Genomic DNA, 17,674 nt, shown 5'->3' with positions numbered 1-17,674 from the left:
CCCCCATGGGAGTCCCTCCCATTGCTACATTATGCTAACGCTTCCCCCTTACCCAGCTACCCCCTTTTTTCTGGGGAAGGAGGGCAGACGGGAGCTGTTCAAGGTAAAAGAAAATGCTCCCTACTTTCTTTACTTTCTTCCTCTTGTCTCCACCCATCCCAATAATGCTGTAGGACAAATGAGAAAGAATCAAATGTAACTCAAAGTACATCACGTGGATAATTGCTGTTTGAACAGTTGTTGAAGAGTAGACATTGTCCAGAATGCAATTTTTTATTTATCTTTTCAACAGTCCAATCATATAGCAAGGCAACGGAGTTACAATGAAAATCAGACAATTACAAGGTATAAATTATCTCAGCAACTCGTCACAGATGTTGATGTCCGGACTGTGAAAATATAATTGTAATAGAAAGAAAGAAACTTAGAGAAAGCACGGAAAGAAAAGAAAAAAACGATAGAGGGAAAGGAGGAGTGGGAAGAGGGGTAGGACTCTCGCCTATTGAGACCTTATATCAAATAAGCATATTAACAACTCAGTACCACAATCTTAGTCAAGATCACATGGAAAACAATAAGTACATCATGAGACACTATAAGAGAGAATTCACATTGCATTTGCAGGTAAGTTTGAAGGAACTCGTCGGTTCGCCTCTCACCAAATCACCCATGGGGACCAAATTGCATTGTAGTTGTCCATGTTATGATGGATCATTATTGTAAGTTTTTCCATGGAGGACACCCAGCATATTTTACGTTTAATTTCCGGTATTGTAGTATACAAAGTACCCCCTTTCCATTTGTGGGCAATAGCACAGAATGCAATTTTAAAGTTTGACAAAAAACTTGTGTCCTTGAGTCAAATCCCAGACAATGAAAGTGCACTAGAATCCAGATGACTGGAACGACATGTATACCGCGTATTTCTATGGGATAACTGTGCCGTCAAGCCGGAAGAAAAAATTAGAGCTTCCATACAGCATTCAGGCCTCGTTTAAAGGGAAAAAGAAAGGAAAAAAAGTTTTGGCTGACCTTCATAAATCCTTTTTATTCAACACAACTTGACACAATTTACTCTCATCATCTCTACAATAAATAGCATGATGCTATTTGTCTTGACATCAATAGTAATGAGCCAGGCTGCACCCCTATTCCCCCTGATGGCTTACATCTAAATGAAATAATCAGAAGTGATTTATATTGTACAGGTCTGCACTGAGATGTCCAGAAGTATTTCATCTCAGCACCGAGCAGAGAATGAGGAAATTTGGCAGTTTTCCAGGCATGACAGAATGCTGAATCTTTGGGCAACAATGCACCTCTTCTTATTGTTGGAATGTTCCTCACATCTGCTTGTGACTTCATACAAAAGTCTTTCTCTCTTGGTGTTTGCTGGTCTCCTACTGTTCTTTGGAAAGAAAAGTCTGGCCCCCAAAAAAAGTCTAATGAGTTTTGTTTTATAGACTAGGAATAGGTTTCTATTAACAATAAATGGGTTAGGTGCTGAGAGGTAAACAACTTTAAACTCAATGATTTCTAGTAGACACACAGAGAAAATATTAAAAGAAGAGAGTATTTAGGGATCTTGATAAGTACAATTCCCCTACTGTCTGGCCTCTATAAGCTTAAATGATGGGTAGGGTTCTCTGGAGTAGGTGTAGGAGAACCCTACCAGGTACCCAGGGTTGAAGCTATAGTAGTAGGAATGAAATCCAGGTGATATGGGTGAGCATAGAGTGGGCCAGGAGACTCACGTGACAAAGCTGGGGTGGAAAAGGTCCAGAAGAATGTCAGACAAAGAGGAGGGACAAATGAGAGAGTGAATCTTGTCTGTAAGGGGACAATTTGAGGACAATTTGGTCAGTACAGGTGATGGCTAGGAAGTCAGCTGTCATACTGTGACTTCTTCTGGAATTCTCCAGCTAGTTAGAATAATGGCACCTGATGCATGCAGCATGGATCATGTAGCCTCAGCATTACCTTTTATAAATATAAATATATACATTTGGAAGGGTTGGACTTTTGCCATTTTTCAACCCAAATTAACTATGTAACTGATGATTTAGTAATATAAGGAGCAGAAAACGTGTTTCCCAACTGCCATTGGCAAGATATTTGTTTGGATCTGCTTCTGTCTAATGACTTCTTGAGAATCGTTGAGCAACGGGGCTACAGAATAGAAGTGGAGGGTGGAAAGGGGTGCGGGTAAGTGTAAAAAAACAGCTTGGTGCCTCTGGTCTTGTCAATGTTAGAATTTGTTGCCAATTCAACAACCTAAATCACTCAAACTGCACAGGGTTGTCTGCTTCTCTTTGTTAATACTTGTGCTATAGTTATTGTTGTTTGCACTTCTCTCTATTTTCTTCTCTGAAGTTTAGTGGGGAGATGGGAAAGCCTTATCTCGGCGGATTTATACACCAGAAATGTTGGCAATATTATATCAGTTGATCATAGTAAGATGGGGATCATGAGGACTTTAAAAGTCACTGAATACATTTTTAACACATTTAACATTTTACAAAAAGTTTTAGCCAAGTTTTTGGCTCTTTATACAGTGTCCTTTTAATGTATTTTTATTGCCTATGTTTTTAAGGGATGGTTAATATTCCTAGAGCGTGTCAAGCAGGGGACACATTGTTATGGCCCAGCTAGCCGTAAGTACCGAAAACTCTTTGCTTATGGGCTACGGTGGTGCAAATCTTACCAGTTGTTGTGCCACAGTCTGGCCTTCAGCCTGTCTACTTAGTAGCAAGTAAGTATGGCTTCTTTGTAACTTTCCAAATATAATATGAATTAGATAATGCTATAGATACATAAACTACATACAGATACAGAAATGAAAGCAATGGCAGATTGGAACAATTTATATTGGGGGATTAAAGCTACTTTGTGGTTTTGTTCTTGTAGGTAGATAATTAGATTGCCATTAATACCACTCTCCCCCTGTCATCCTTTGTTGTGACTGTTCTGTTAGCAGGAGTCCATGATGTGGGTGGGGGCGGGGTTATCTGTGCACTGGTGATCTAACTATCTATATCTCAAGGAGCAAACATTTTGTTTACAGAACTCACTCAATATCCAAGGCTCTGAAAGGTAAAACTTTGAAAGTTGAAATTGAAACTGCCATCTAGTTGCTTGGTTTAACCACCTGCAAAGCTCCATCTCCAACAAAGTTCCTCTGAGTTAATTTTCCTCTTAAACTTGTGGCAAACTGACACTTAACGCTCATGTGTATTATATGGAAAGAACATGCTGAGAAGAGGAGTCACACACATTTATAAGCACAGCTTTCTGGTCTGGGATGGGTCCATCACGGAATTCATCACCGGACTTGAAGACTATGTTGGATCTTGACTGTAGTAAAGCGACTCCAATAAATAAATTACTCTTCTCACTCATGAATGCAATGTTGACAGCAGGCCTCCGTTAATTGCCCAAGTGAATCATTTCTGACCAACAGACACAGATAAAATCCTATAAAATAATCCTATATATAATCCTATAAAAATCCTATAATTATACAGCATCACAGGTTATGGGAATTTTACAACATTCCTGTCTCATAAAGTCAAATTTACAACATTACAGCAATGAGTAACTTCATTAAAAATTCACGTTTGTGTAGAAAAACACAGAAACGTGGGAACATGACACTGATCTCACATTTTCTACAGCAAGAACTATAATAAATGCCATTTTAAGTATTATTAACGCAACATTTAAATTCCGTCTCATTTAACACAAGGCCTTCAAACAGATCCAAGGTGATTTCTAATATCCTCGTATTTTACAGAATAACCATTATTTTTATGATGCACGTGCATCAGCGAGGCATGTGAAACAGATGACATCACTAGGCACCGATTATAACTAATGACATCATCCATGCTGATAAAACTGATAGTAGATGTTGAATTGATGTTGGGGCTCTGTGCAGACAAGTTCTACTGCTCCTATATCAGCAAACCTATTCTGTAGGGAATTATTGTTATTATTATTATTATGGAAATTAAAAACTGATGCAACAAACTGGGTGGCACACAAATTGAATTCATTCATAAATTCATGCCATTTCTAAACCGAGCAATTTGGCTTGTCTCTGATATTGGCCATGTACAATTCTGTGCCTACACCTAATACAATCTCTATTAATAGTCCATTGTGTTCTCCCATTTCATTTCTTGCATGTGTAGAGAATGAGTTGGACATTATTTACATATGATTGATACATGTAGGTATCTACTCTATACACACCCAGTAACATCTAATGAGATTTAATAGATCGGAATGAAACTCTTCCAATTTGCAAATATAGACATTACATAAGATGTGGAAGAAAAATATCAGGAACAATAGGAACAGCTCCCACGTAGATGTTCTGGCACCATGGCCAATATTTGAAGACTGACTGTAGTTTCTGGGAGGCAAAGCCGCCCTTTGTTTCCTTTTAAGATGTTACTCATGATGTAAAAAGACAACAATAGTGATAAGAAGTAGGGTAATACATCTTGGAATCAATTTTAAGATCTTCTTACTGATCTAATACCATTGGCAAGACAGGCTGCAGTTTGGAAAAATTCAGCATTCTTTAAAGGGAAACTGTCATGGGAAAAAATTTTTTTTCAAAATGAATCAGTTAATAGTGCTACTCCAGCAGAATTCTGCACTGAAATCCATTTCTCAAAAGAGCAAACTGTTTTTTTTATATTTAATTTTGAAATCTGACATGGGGCTAGACATATTGTCAATTTCCCAGCTGCCCCTGGTCATGTGACTTGTGCCTTCACTTTAGGAGAGAAATGCTTTCTGGCAGGCTGCTGTTTTTCCTTCTCAATTCTTGCAGTACAGCAGTAAAATTTGATTGAAGTTTATCAGAGCACAAGTCACATGACTGGGGGCAGCTGGGAAATTGACAATATGTCTAGCCCCATGTCAGATTTCAAAATTGAATATAAAAAAATCTGTTTGCTCTTTTGAGAAATGGATTTCAGTGCAGAATTCTGCTGGAGCAACACTATTAACTGATTCATTTTGAAAAAAAAAATTTCCCCCCATGACAGTATCCCTTTAAGAAATAGTCGAAATGACATATTATTTATTGGAGGAAACTGTTGAGTGTTAGATAATATTGGTGTAAAAGTAACAATATGTCTTTAGGTATGAATTGATGGGGGTTAGGGGTGCTGGAAAATAAATGAACCCAACGAATATATTTTTTAAAAACTGTAGAAATGGGAATTCACAAAAAAATGGTAGGCTTCCTTTAGAGCTGAGAAAGATGGCTTAGTTAAATTGTTCTATTTCATTTTAAGCTCCTTCAGACAGGGATTGACTACCAGGGGTCATAGTCATAGACCTTTAGACCAGGAAACTTGGGTACCTATAAGATCTGGGCATTCAAGAATCAGAAGAAGCCAAACTTTAATAAGAATCATGTTGGGTGGAATAGTGTGTTTTGAAAGTTCCACCAAAAATCCAGTTTGATGCAGAAATACTCCAAATTCAAGTCTATGTTTCTCTGTTGTGTCCCACAGGAAAGCATAGACATTTAGAAGAGAAAACTTGGGTACCTGAAGGCAGTAACAGAACTATCACGGCCAGGACCCAGGTGGAGGCAGAGCAGCCGGACCCGCACCTCCTAGGGCCCTCTGGATGCTTCAACAAATTCTCACTGAAAACTGTATCCAGAGAGGACCCAGCTGCTCTGCCTTCACCCAGGTGCTGGGGATGATAGTTCTGTTACTGCCTTCAGTTACTCAAGTTTTCTCTTCTAAAGGTCTATGCTTTCCTGTGGGACACAACAGAGAAACATAGACTTGAATTTGGAGTATTTCTGCATCAAACTGGATTTTTGGTGGAACTTCCAAAACAATAAACAGTTTCACACTATTCCACCCAACATGATTCTTATTAAAGTTTGGCTTCTTTTGATTCTTGAATGCCCAGATCTTATAGGTGGGATGCTGCTCTTTAATTTTTGAAAAATATTTTTTTATCTGATTAATTAGCTAATCCCCGCTAATTAAACCTTTTATCGCTCGGATCTCTTTCAATATCTTTCATTCCCTTCTTTCAAGCAAGGGAACTTGTTCTGTGAAAAGTAGTATCATTTCACCAGCAAGGAAGGAATTGTAGCTTAGCTTTAGCAAGAAGAGCTGAATTACAAGTGATAAGTGTGAGTTACACAAACACGCAGTTGTGTAATGTTTAGTGCGTGACATTGCTGATAAGAGTTCAGATATTAATTCTGAATCAGTTTTGCCTCCTCGCTTCATTTCCTTTTACATCATACATTTATAAAGGGTTAGTATAGTAACATGTGCAAATCATGGCTGGGATTGATGATTTCAGAGAAAGGAAAGGCACTCTTTGTCTTAATGCATTAATAATGGGGATTGGCCCACACTTAATCACTTTTTATATTTAATTATTTCATTTGGACATTGCCGAGTCCATGCAGACCTCACATTTTGGAATAACTTAGTTTCCAAACACATATCTGCCTATGAACCAGGCCCTCAACTGGATTAAAGGAATTTTTCGAATGTAGAAAGTTTCTTATTTCCTAGAGAGGAAGCTATTATGACATTTTCAGTTCTACACCAGTTACCCTTTAATAAACCTTATTACATATTAATATTCTAAGCCTGATCATTTATAGGGTCCAATAAGGCTTAGATCCCATTTCTGACAATACATCATAAATATAATTGGAAATGTTTCCATCTCACAGAGTGATAAGTAAATAATGTAAGAAAAGACAAACAAGGCCTTATGTTGCCACCTAAATCACTCCTGTCTGGAAACACACAATGGAATCAGGGGGTATAGCTCAGTGGTAGAGCATTTGACTGCAGATCAAGAGGTCCCTGGTTCAAATCCGGGTGCCCCCTATCCTCTTTATAATGATTTGGCATGATAATAAGGGCAGATTTATTAAGGGTCAAAGTGAAAATTTGAATTCAAATTTTAGAATTTATTTTGGTCAAAAAATTGTGAACTATCCAAACTCGATTTGAGTTTTAATTGGAATTTCAAGATTTATCATACTCTGGCCCTTTAAGAACTCGAATTCGAGTATTCGCCACCTTAAGCCCACCGAATTGCTGTATAAGTCAGTGGGAGAGGTGCAGGGATCAATTTGGTGATGTTTGCAGCCTTCCTGACAATGAGTTTTTAAAATTCGAATTGAGTTTTCTAATTGGAATCGAATTCAATTCAAATTTTCTGGGTCGATTCAATTCATCCGAGCTGACAAAATTCCATTTTATCAATAAATTTAGATTGGTTGAATTTCGAATTTATGGGAGTTTGTGGAAGTTTTAAAAAAATACTCCCATGAATTCAAAATTCGACCATTGATAGATGTGCCTCCTCATGTTTATTTATTAGAATAGAAGACAATATTTCTGTCGTTTTCTTTCCCTGAAATGAAAACTAACACAGGACACCAAAGGTCACCCACTGCCCTGCCATGTGGAGGCCAGGAATTGACCAGGTCATTACTAAACTACAAGAAAAAAACGAATTCAGGAGGTAAATACTGACCTGCTCAAAAGAGCTTGCAATCACAAACAAGAAAGTGGAATGAAACAGAAGATATGGACGTTTTTCAATGTCATTAATGGACCCTATGAATCTTCTGTAAGGATAATGGAATTTCTTTTACTGCCTTTCAGATATGTTTTTATATATTCCAAAACTGAATCTGTACCAGGGCACAGTAGAACAGAGGAATCAGACCCTTCCAGGGAAAGGTACGGGCAGGAAACCATCTAATAATATCAAGGTGATACAGGAGTGGCTAAGATCAAGGGGTGCATCTCAAGTTGCATAGGGCCCCAAGGGCCAAGGGATCCAACATACACGTGACTATGTCAGTAAGATGGCGAGGGGTGGGCATCGATCTAGTGAACCGGTCTCATCTAGGTTTCTGATAAATTTGCTAAGTTGAGCCTCTAGTTCTGCATTAACGTTTGGACTTCACAGCAGTAAACTCCAAGTCATTGGACACTTTACTTGTGCTTACCAACATACTCTGCATTTGGCATAATGTGTTTGCTATAATTGTTTAATTAAGGTATGGCCATGAATAGATGCACAATACATTTATATCCCAAGTCTTAAAATACATAGGCTTGATCATCAACTTGCAGCAAAGTTCTGTACCCTAGCTCCCCATGTGGCCATCATATACTTGTTACATCTTCACAAACTGCGCTACTCAGTGAGTGGGTATTTGTGTGCGTTGGTACAATTATCATGGGGCAGGCCCTTTTAAATTAAACATAATGATTGACTATTAATCACTGAAAGAAGAATATTCCTTTCTATTAATAAATAGATCATTAGAATGAAATGTTCAAGTAGGAACCTCACGTTGATGCAAATCTTCTCCCTAATGGCCTATTCCTGATCCATTGCCTTGTGCCATGTCTTTAATATGCATTTTGGGGTCAAAAATTTACACTTTTGCATTTTTGTGCTTAAAGCCACACCAACGCCGTGCCTGTCAGTGGAAACTAAAGATGGCGGTGGATCAACATTTTCTCCACTGGTGGAGAACTCTTGGTCTGGATTGGACATAAGTGGCCAGCTTTTTATCTGATAATAACCACAGTGTCCCACTGTCTTGGCATCTTGTCTGTCTTGGTGGGGGTACTTATTTTTGACAAACCATCCTGTGATACTGTTAGATTGCTGTTGATCTGTCCATACAAAAATTGCTGATGCCCCTTGTCTATGTATTATGGTTACAGTTAGGGTCTATGTATTCATGGTAGATGTTTCTCTTGGTTTTCTGCTGATCCAGTTGTTCAGGCTATCAGCCCAAATGAACAGAGCAATAGTAATTGGCAATTTTGCTGGGCCAAATGTACATTAACCATCCATTTGGCCAACTGTTTTCCCTACAATATATTTAATTTAATCTCCTCAACATTTCTATTTGGTATAACTGCATATATAAGAATCATCTTAGAGTTGACAATGTGTTTTTAGACGTAATGGTCTACCATGAAAACATGTACTGCTCATGAGTTATCAGATGGTTTAGCATGAGGATCCCCAGCTACAGGTGCAGTTCTAGAGAAGGGTTTGTACACTATAAAGAACTTACTTACCCTTCCATTATGTTCCACTTACCTAATAACTGGATGTATCCAGCTTTAGCAATAAATAGAAATTGCAGATACCAGTTTTGGGGCGACAAGAGATCCCTGGAGCCTGGATGAAGGTGTATCATTGTAAATGAAGGAATTTTCCAAGATTCCAACTGGATCCTTCAAGTTTTCTATTGCTTGAAGCAAGCTGGTGCAATGACATCACATCATTTAAAAGACTAATAATTCATGTTCAGACCGGATGGGCAACTGTACTGGCAACCAACCCTTGTTAACTATCCAAATTGACTTGGCTGCTAGACTTATTGGGTGTAATGTTAATCATTTACATTTATTTAAGAAGCAGGGACACATAAATCATTATCTCATAGGGTTAGCGTAGGGTAAGATGGGGAAAATCAGGTTCTTAAATGACTGCAACAAATGAATAATACATGGTCATACAGAGCAGAGACTCCTGGTTTATTTCAGGTTGACCTTTTTTGGTCAAAACAATGCTGTAGGGTATTGGTGGCCTAGGGCAAAGAAATGAAGGTTTACTAGATCTGCAGATTACATTACTTCCTTACTCCCTTGAAGAGTTAACATTATCTCAATAACCCAAGGGTAGCGTTACTTCCCTAGAATATGCACTTTGATATAATAGCTGTAATCTACTCTAAAAAGGGGCTTTGGCCGAGTCGAGAGTAGGGAAACTCAAATATCTGATTCAACATAAGAATTGATGTGAATTCAAGGAACTACAGTTGCCTATGTATTTCTAGCTCCACCTTGAAAGATCATCTGGGAAACATACAATTCTCAAACCATGAAAATATTTAGCTTATTCCCTCAAAAAGAAATAAAGACCTTTCTATAAATATTTGTATTACCCTTTCTAGCTTCCCTAGATGAAATCCTTAGGATAGAACCTAAATGGGTTCCCCTTAATACCATCAATAGGATGACAACTAGGAAGAAGCAGGTGAGTCAATGCACCAACTTAGGGGTAAATTTATCAAAGAGTGAAGTTCTGCCACTAGAGTGAAATTCCGCAGCTCTCAATTCATTTATATGGGATTTTGAAAGGCGTATTTATCAATGGGTGAAAGTGAAAGTTCACCCTTTGATAAATACACCTTTAAAAATCCCATAGAAATGAATGGAGAGTGGCGGAATTTCACTCTAGTGGTGGAACTTCACTATTAACGTCACTCTTTGATAAATATACCCCCAAATGTTGCTTATCGAGCCATGAAGAGCGATTAAACGTGGGCCATAAATCCCCAAATCTGTCTGTATCTGGGCTCAGTTCTTCTTACGTTTGGTATTTGCCCTTCTTCTTGAATGTTTCGCATAAAAGGTTCTCAGAAATAAACAAACTTAGGATAATGAAAGTAAATCGGATGACAGATTCTAAATATGAGGCAATTGTACCCCCTCGTGGACACGTGGCTGAACAGCACTTAGAACACTGCCAGGATTTCAATGGAAGATTTGTTTTTGTGTTAGAACTTTATTTATAAAGCGCTTCTGGCCCAGGCACAATTATACAGTATAGGAAAGTGCACACAGGAAAGACAAACATTATTAGAAATGTAAGTGTAAATATACAGAGATTAAGTGCCATGTGATTAGGGGCTAGGCTATGCTGCCCCCCTCACTCCATACCTCCCAACATTTTGGAAATAAAAAGAGGGACAAAAAAATTGACCACGCCCATTTTGTGGCCACACCCCCTAATTACCATGTTCATTTTACACAATTTGGCAGGTTATGAGAGTTTGAACATATTTCTTTGGTTTTACAGTTTTGCTAATGAAGGTGAGTTGCCCTTTAAGCTGTGAGTTGCCACCTGGTTTTGACCAGGACATCCTGGTTTTTGGGGGGTCAAAATTGCCTGCCGTTTTTCCTAATTTGGAGAACCAGGCAGGATTCCCTAAGATTGAAACAGCAATTGACGATAGGCCCTTCACCATGTCATGGCCCTGCCTACTGAACCCTCCAGTGCCAATTGAGATTTGTATATTGTAGATTAGAAAAAGGAACCCCTTATTAATCAATTTACTTAAATATAAATCCCTTGTTTGGGTTAAAATAATTTAAAAATCATTAATCAAGAATTCATTGTTGATTAATTACTGATAACACGAATAATCATTGTTGGGTCGTTTTGGGGATATATTAGCAAAATATACAGTTGGCACAATTTTCCTTTGTATAATTGAGAGTCGAATCATAGAGCACGAATGATTATTAAAATTCTTTTAACCCAAAAAAGGGATTTATATTTAAGTAAATTGATTAATATATTTAAGTGAATTGATTAATAAGGTGTTGGGCGTTATTATTAGTGCAATTAATTAAACCTCCTTCAATTAATTGAGGTATCTAAAGTGCCAGCGCTTAAATCAATAAATAATTCATTAGACTTCAATCATTAATTCTAAAGCGGCTTGTGCTAATATGATCAACAATCAATCAACAATCCACAATGAATTATTAGTGCAATTAATTGACCTTCTTCAATAAGGTATCTAAAGGGCATACGTTGAATGGTCGGCCCACCTCACCAAATCTGGTTCTCGTTGCAAAAAGTTTGGACACCCCTGGTCTAGACCAATGGGCAGTTGTTGGAAGGCAGCAGGGGGCAGCATTGCACCACAACTATCATTTTGCATTTTGCTCATATTCGTGCATTTCCTTCCAATTTTATTTGATTATTACTTTCCCCAAACCGCCCTCCCTCTGTTTATTGTCGCATTTGTTGCTGATCCTGGGGAAGCCAATTGCCGTCTCTTGACTTTCCTTTTGAATCATTTGCACAGAGAGTGTCCTGTATACGGGGTGTTCTATTGTACTGACATGTACCTGGAATTCAAACACTGATTGCAATACACTAGATACGGATACACACTGCTATACATAGGTGTGGGGGTGCACCAGGCAGGTGCATTTGTTATTATTGAGCACAATGCTGCACTGCGGGTAAAAAAAACCCATAGCATTTGCATCCAAAATTGCACTTGTCTTTTAAAATGGCCCTCACTATGTTTCAGGAGGTTTATAAAATAACATGTAACTCCAAGCAGGAAAATCTTGTTTACAGAAGAAAAGCAATGGAAGTGATCAAAGACCACCATCATTCCCAAGCCATGTCAAGTGGCACATAAAGGTGCAGCCTAAGCCAATACCCCATTGGGTTACACTCGACTGACACCCCACATGCACAAACGTCACTTTCCCATATGTCAATCTTGTCCTACAAAGAAGACCATCTCCTGATGCTAATGTCTGTAGATGTTATAAGATGCCTACAGAACACCTAGCTGGGGCCTCTTTTCAGCAATAATTATTGGGATAATTTTCTCAAGAATTTTTCTAAATGACACTGTTTACACTGCAAATAATTCCCTCTACAATATAAAATGTCATTCCTGAACCAGCAAGTGTATTTAGTTGTAATATTGGTGTGTAGGTGCATCTCAGCTCATTTTGCCTGGTCATGTGATTTCAGAAAGAGTCAGCACTTTAGGATGGAACTGCTTTCTGGCAGGCTGTTGTTTCTCCTACTCAATGTAACTGAATGTGTCTCAGTGGGACCTGGATTTTACTATTGAGTGCTGTTTTTAGATCTACCAGGCAGCTGTTATCTTGTGTTAGGGAGCTGCTATCTGGTTACCTTTCAATTCTCTGTTGTTGGGTTGCTGGGGGGTGATATCAGTCCAACTTGCAGTACAGCAGTAAAGAGTGACTGAAGTTTATCAGAGCACAAGTCACATGACTGGGGGCAGCTGGGAAACTGACAATATGTCTAGCCCCATGTCAGATTTCAAAATTAAATATAAAAAATTCTGTTTGCTCTTTTGAGAAACGGGTTTCAGTGCAGAATTCTGCTGGAGAAGCACTATTAACTGATGTGTTTTGGAAAAAACATTTTCCCCATGACAGTATCGCTTTAATGATAAATGTTCTTCGGCATTAGTGTCCAGAAGCCAGACCTGAATCTATTTGGGAGGATAAGCTGATGACAAACAATTGTGGCAGAGAAATACTGCCGATTGCTGCAACAAAATAATAATGATAATGTTGAACATGTTATCTTAGTTTCCTTCAACTTCTAACTTGTCAGGTATTCAGGTTCATGTTCAGAAGTGGGACAAGGAGGACTATTTAACCCACATGAACTATGTACCATTTGCCGCCATTGGGACAGATTTATTGAAGACAAGCTCAGACTAAACTGCTGACATATTCTCAGTTTGCCAATTGCTGCTGCTGTTGTGATTTATAGAAGCAGCCCCATATTCTTCTATTCCTTGAATTGAAGCTCCTAAGTTCAACTGTGGCTCACCAACATTTATTTTTATTCCTAGGATTTCTTGGTATTTGCATTTAGTGTTTATTTTTCCTCCTGATTACTGTGTTTTAGTGTGACCGGTATCTCCGCAAGTACATTCTTGCCGTATTAAATCTATGTTATGCTCCTCTTGTTTTGAAGGCATTCTTGGCACAGTAAAGTTCCTCTTGCTAACCACAAGCTCACGTGATACCACTTTCTGTAGTGTTGCAGCCAAGGGACAGAGAGCATAAAAAACAAGGCAACAGAACATCATTTCAATGCATTAGACAGGTTTATTAAGAGGCTTGATAGGTACAGTTTTCAGAAGTTCATATAAAGAAACCCAGAACAATCCCAAGATATGAGAGATCTGCGGTACAATGCAAAAAAGATGAGCAAAATCATTCAGCAAGTTTAGAAATGCTACAAAGCCAACATTGGGTTCGGTGCATGGTCTCAACACTTATTCATAGGCCGATTAAGCTTTACGACACCCTTCTTCCACCATGGTCACTGTCTTTGACCTGTTTTGGCCCATGTCTCTGGTTGAGCCTCGCCTGCAAGAAATTAATTTCATATTGTTAGAAACATGTTATACCCTGGGAACCTCAATGATCAAACAAAACAATCTTGGTGCCTTCACAATACAATTTATTGATAGAAGAAAGGCTTTCCTATTTTAAGAAAATAAGTAAGATCAAATTATAGAATCTAAAGAGATTCAGAGATCTTGACCCAAGACATGGATTATTGTCATTACAGCGCTTCAGTCTACCAAGAACTACAATTTACCTTGATGCAACAATGCTTTGACAGGGGTGAAGAATGCTTTCAATGGGCATCACAATAGTGACTGATACAAGTGCAACAAAGCACTGATTTATTTATGGCTACACTCTAATAGTTTGTGCTTATTATTGTAAATTTGTCAATCCAACAATCAGGCAAACCATATACATTGTCTACTTACTGTCTGTCTTCTCCTTCAAGCAGGCGCCTGTATGTTGCAATCTCCATTTCTAGGTGTGTCTTAACATCCATGAGCGCTTTATACTCAAAGCTTTGTCTTTCCAGGTCTGATCTAAGGTTTCCTAGTTGTGATTCGACATTATTAATCAGGCATTGAAGTTGGGAAAGTTGACCACCGTAGCGGGATTCAGTATCTGCAAAGGTGCCTTCCAGGGCCCCTCTCTAAAAATAAATATCATATTAAGAGGGCAATAATCATCAAGGCTAACTAGATAAGTTAAGAAATCAGAAGTAACATCTTGAGGTTATTTTAATGAACTGTGATAAGGTTTTGCATGGGATCCATGCAGCACTAGTTTATATGGAGATGGATCATGGATCAGAGAGGCAATGCGTGAAATCATATCAACTGAGGAGAAGGAATTCTAGTTACCATGATAGAAAAATGTCACCAGAGAACCCTATGCAGAATGTGGTGTATACAAACAATTGACTAAACTCAGTAAAAAGTGCTAAGCTTAATGACTGTACCATGCTATTTTGAGACTGCAGTTCAATCTCCAGGCCTTGAATTGTATTTCGCATTTGGATGCCTTCAGTCTGGACTGTCTGTAGTTGGTTGGCTCCACTGCTTATTTGCTGGTTCAACTCTTCACTCTAAAAAAAAACAAAAAAAGTTGTCTCCGTTTTTACCAATGCAAAAATGTATTTTAGAATGAATTCCTAAAAAATAGGAACATTTTAACATATGTAGTGTTAAATCACAACTTCCACAGTGCAACTGTCATCACCTTGTTCAAGAACCAGTTCTCAGCCTCCCTCCTGTTCCTCTCCACTATGGTTTCATATTGGTCTCTTATTTCGCCCAAAACTCGGTTTAGATCCACACCAGGAGCAGCATCCACTTCCACGTTTACCCTTGCTCCCAGCTGAGAGCGCAGGCTGCCCACTTCCTAAATGAATAGACACAATCATGGGATGAGGACATGAGGCTTTGAGATTTTTTTTTGTATTATCATTATCAAATATAAGTTCTTCTGCACAATGGCAGGATTGTTGTCTTGGACTACTGACCAGTAGTCTCTCTCCCACTATTCTCCTTTACCTCAGCATGATTCTTCTTCAGGAAGGTCAACTCCTCGTTCAGATTCTGTCTCTGCATTTCTTGGTCACTGTTGGTCATGTTGAGCTCCTCCAGGACTCGGCGAAGGCCATTCATATCTCCCTCAACCCCCATGCGGAAAGAAGCTTCACTTTCAAATCTATGAGTAGGCAATAAATAAGCAACACTAAAAATATCAGATCTGGAAATGTGGGGTCCCTTTTTTTCGTAAATAAAATATTTGTTGTAATGGCCAAGATTTAGATTTATTAAAGGAGGAAAAGGTCTTAGGAATATGATTTGGCATCGTACAAAGTGTGGCTTTTGGCAATGGCTTCTACTGCCTGCAATTTCCTATAGTCAAAGGGCATTCACTCATGGCTTTTTTTTTTTAAATTAAAGGCAACTCAAAAGTCAAAATGACTTACTTGTTCCTGAAATCATCAGAGGTCAGTCTGGCATTATCAATCTGCAGGATTAGGTTGGCATTTCCAGAACATGCATGGAGAATCTGCAATATGTAAAAACATGGGATTTTGGTTCGTACAGGTATAAACTTGGTTACCTGCTTCGAACCTGGAGCTTTTGAGATATGGGATCTTTCCATAATGTGGAGCACCATGCTTTAAGACTACTGAAAACCATTTCAACATTAAAAACATGGATTTATACTATTTCATCTAAGGGACCATTAGATAGAGCATTGGCTTTTTATTAATTATCAAAGCCAAATTAATCATAATGAAGAATGTTCATTTTAAATAGGAGAGTACGGGTAATGGCATTGCCATATTTCAAAGCTTTCTGGATAATGGACCCCAACGCATGTTGGGTCCTGCTACACATATGCTGACTTCCATACCATAAGCTCATGTTAGGAAAAGTATAAGCTAAAAGTTTATGATAAAGTACCTTATTCTGAAGTTCTTCAATAGTCCTGTAATAGTTGTTGAAATCGGGGAAGGCGAATGGCACCTGTTTGTCATACCATTCTCTAATCTTCCTCTCAAACTGACCGTTTTCCTCCTCCAAAGAGCGGACTCTGCCTAGATAGTTTGCCAGTCGGTCATTCAGCAGTTGCATGGTTTCTTTCTCGCAGACATTCAGCATGCCTTCGTTTTTACCACCAATGCTTCCACCACCAATGCTTCCACCACCGATGCCACAATACCCTCCTAAGGAACTTCTTAGGCCTCCGTAGCCTCCTCCATGCATGCTGTGGGCTTTGTACGATCCACTTGAGTGTATATGGCTGACGCCAAAGCAGCCGGACCCAGATGAAAATCTATGACTTTGCTTGACACTCATGATGACTGGAAACCTCTAGTTAGATGTGTCCACTGAATTCCTCTTGTAACTCATCAGCTCGCGTTGTGCCTTTTTATATCACCGCTCTGGGCGTTGACAGTCGTCAGTCTTGTCTGGTACGAAAACCTGTAAAATAAAGTTTTTGTATTAAAAGCCATAAAGCACTACCTATAAAATGTACCATTTTGGGTTTTCCAAGTACACTATTTTATTTCTTTCATAAAAGCTGATGCAGCCTCCCAAGAAATGACATTTTACAGTATATTATTCTTTTGGAATCTGCTCACTAAGGAAATATTTAACCTGATCCTGAATATAATTATACAGGGTTGTTACCCATTTAATATTTCTTTTTTTTTTTTGCTGGTTCTGACAAAAAATATCATAAAATCTTTTATGTGACCCTGCAAAGTTTATTTTATTGTTTGGAGGTTTCAACTCCCAAAAGCTTGTCTGTAGTTAAAATGATGCATGCTGTAATTAGTGGGGTTTGTTTTAACCATGACTGATAGCATAGGTAATAGAAAAAGCAGTTGTGTCACTTCCCCTCAAAATTGTACATTTCTATATTGTTTGTGTAAATGTCCAGGGCCTGACTTAGTAATTTTGGTTAGAACAATGTTGAATTGATCACTGTGGTTGAATTGGACTGTGGTCCACAAAGAGACCCTCCGATACTCATGGAGGCCTGTCCAATCTTGCCTCTATTCCATTACACTTAGGGGCAAATTCATCAAGGGTCGAATTTCGAGGGGTTAAATCCCTCGAAATTCGACTGGAGAATAGAATCGAATAGAATCAAATAGGCAATTCGGGCGAATTTACGCGCTGGCGAATAGTCGAATTGGCGAA

At 38.5% G+C, this 17,674-nt stretch overlaps 1 protein-coding gene and 1 non-coding gene across 2 annotated transcripts; one reads left to right on the top strand and one right to left on the bottom strand.

Moving 5' to 3' along the window:
• The first annotated feature begins 6,821 nt into the window (after positions 1-6,821).
• Positions 6,822-6,893, top strand: trnac-gca. Its single transcript has one exon. It is a non-coding gene; the product is annotated as a tRNA-Cys (tRNA).
• A 6,861-nt stretch (positions 6,894-13,754) lies between these two features.
• Positions 13,755-16,822, bottom strand: krt34.S (keratin 34 S homeolog). The gene is made up of 8 exons (XM_018237680.2): positions 16,768-16,822; positions 16,427-16,737; positions 15,943-16,025; positions 15,518-15,674; positions 15,204-15,365; positions 14,944-15,069; positions 14,414-14,634; positions 13,755-14,000 (listed from the first exon to the last, which is right to left on the bottom strand). Exons 1-8 carry the CDS (start codon positions 16,820-16,822, stop codon positions 13,922-13,924), a joined length of 1,194 nt encoding a protein of 397 aa, XP_018093169.2. The 3' UTR covers positions 13,755-13,921.
• Between the last annotated feature and the right edge of the window lie 852 nt (positions 16,823-17,674).

The sequence above is a fragment of the Xenopus laevis genome, chromosome 9_10S (assembly GCF_017654675.1).
Source record: "Xenopus laevis strain J_2021 chromosome 9_10S, Xenopus_laevis_v10.1, whole genome shotgun sequence".
NCBI lineage: Eukaryota > Metazoa > Chordata > Amphibia > Anura > Pipidae > Xenopus > Xenopus laevis.
The sequence above is the reverse complement of the archived record's forward strand: the minus strand, read 5'-3'. Positions and strand labels throughout refer to the sequence as shown.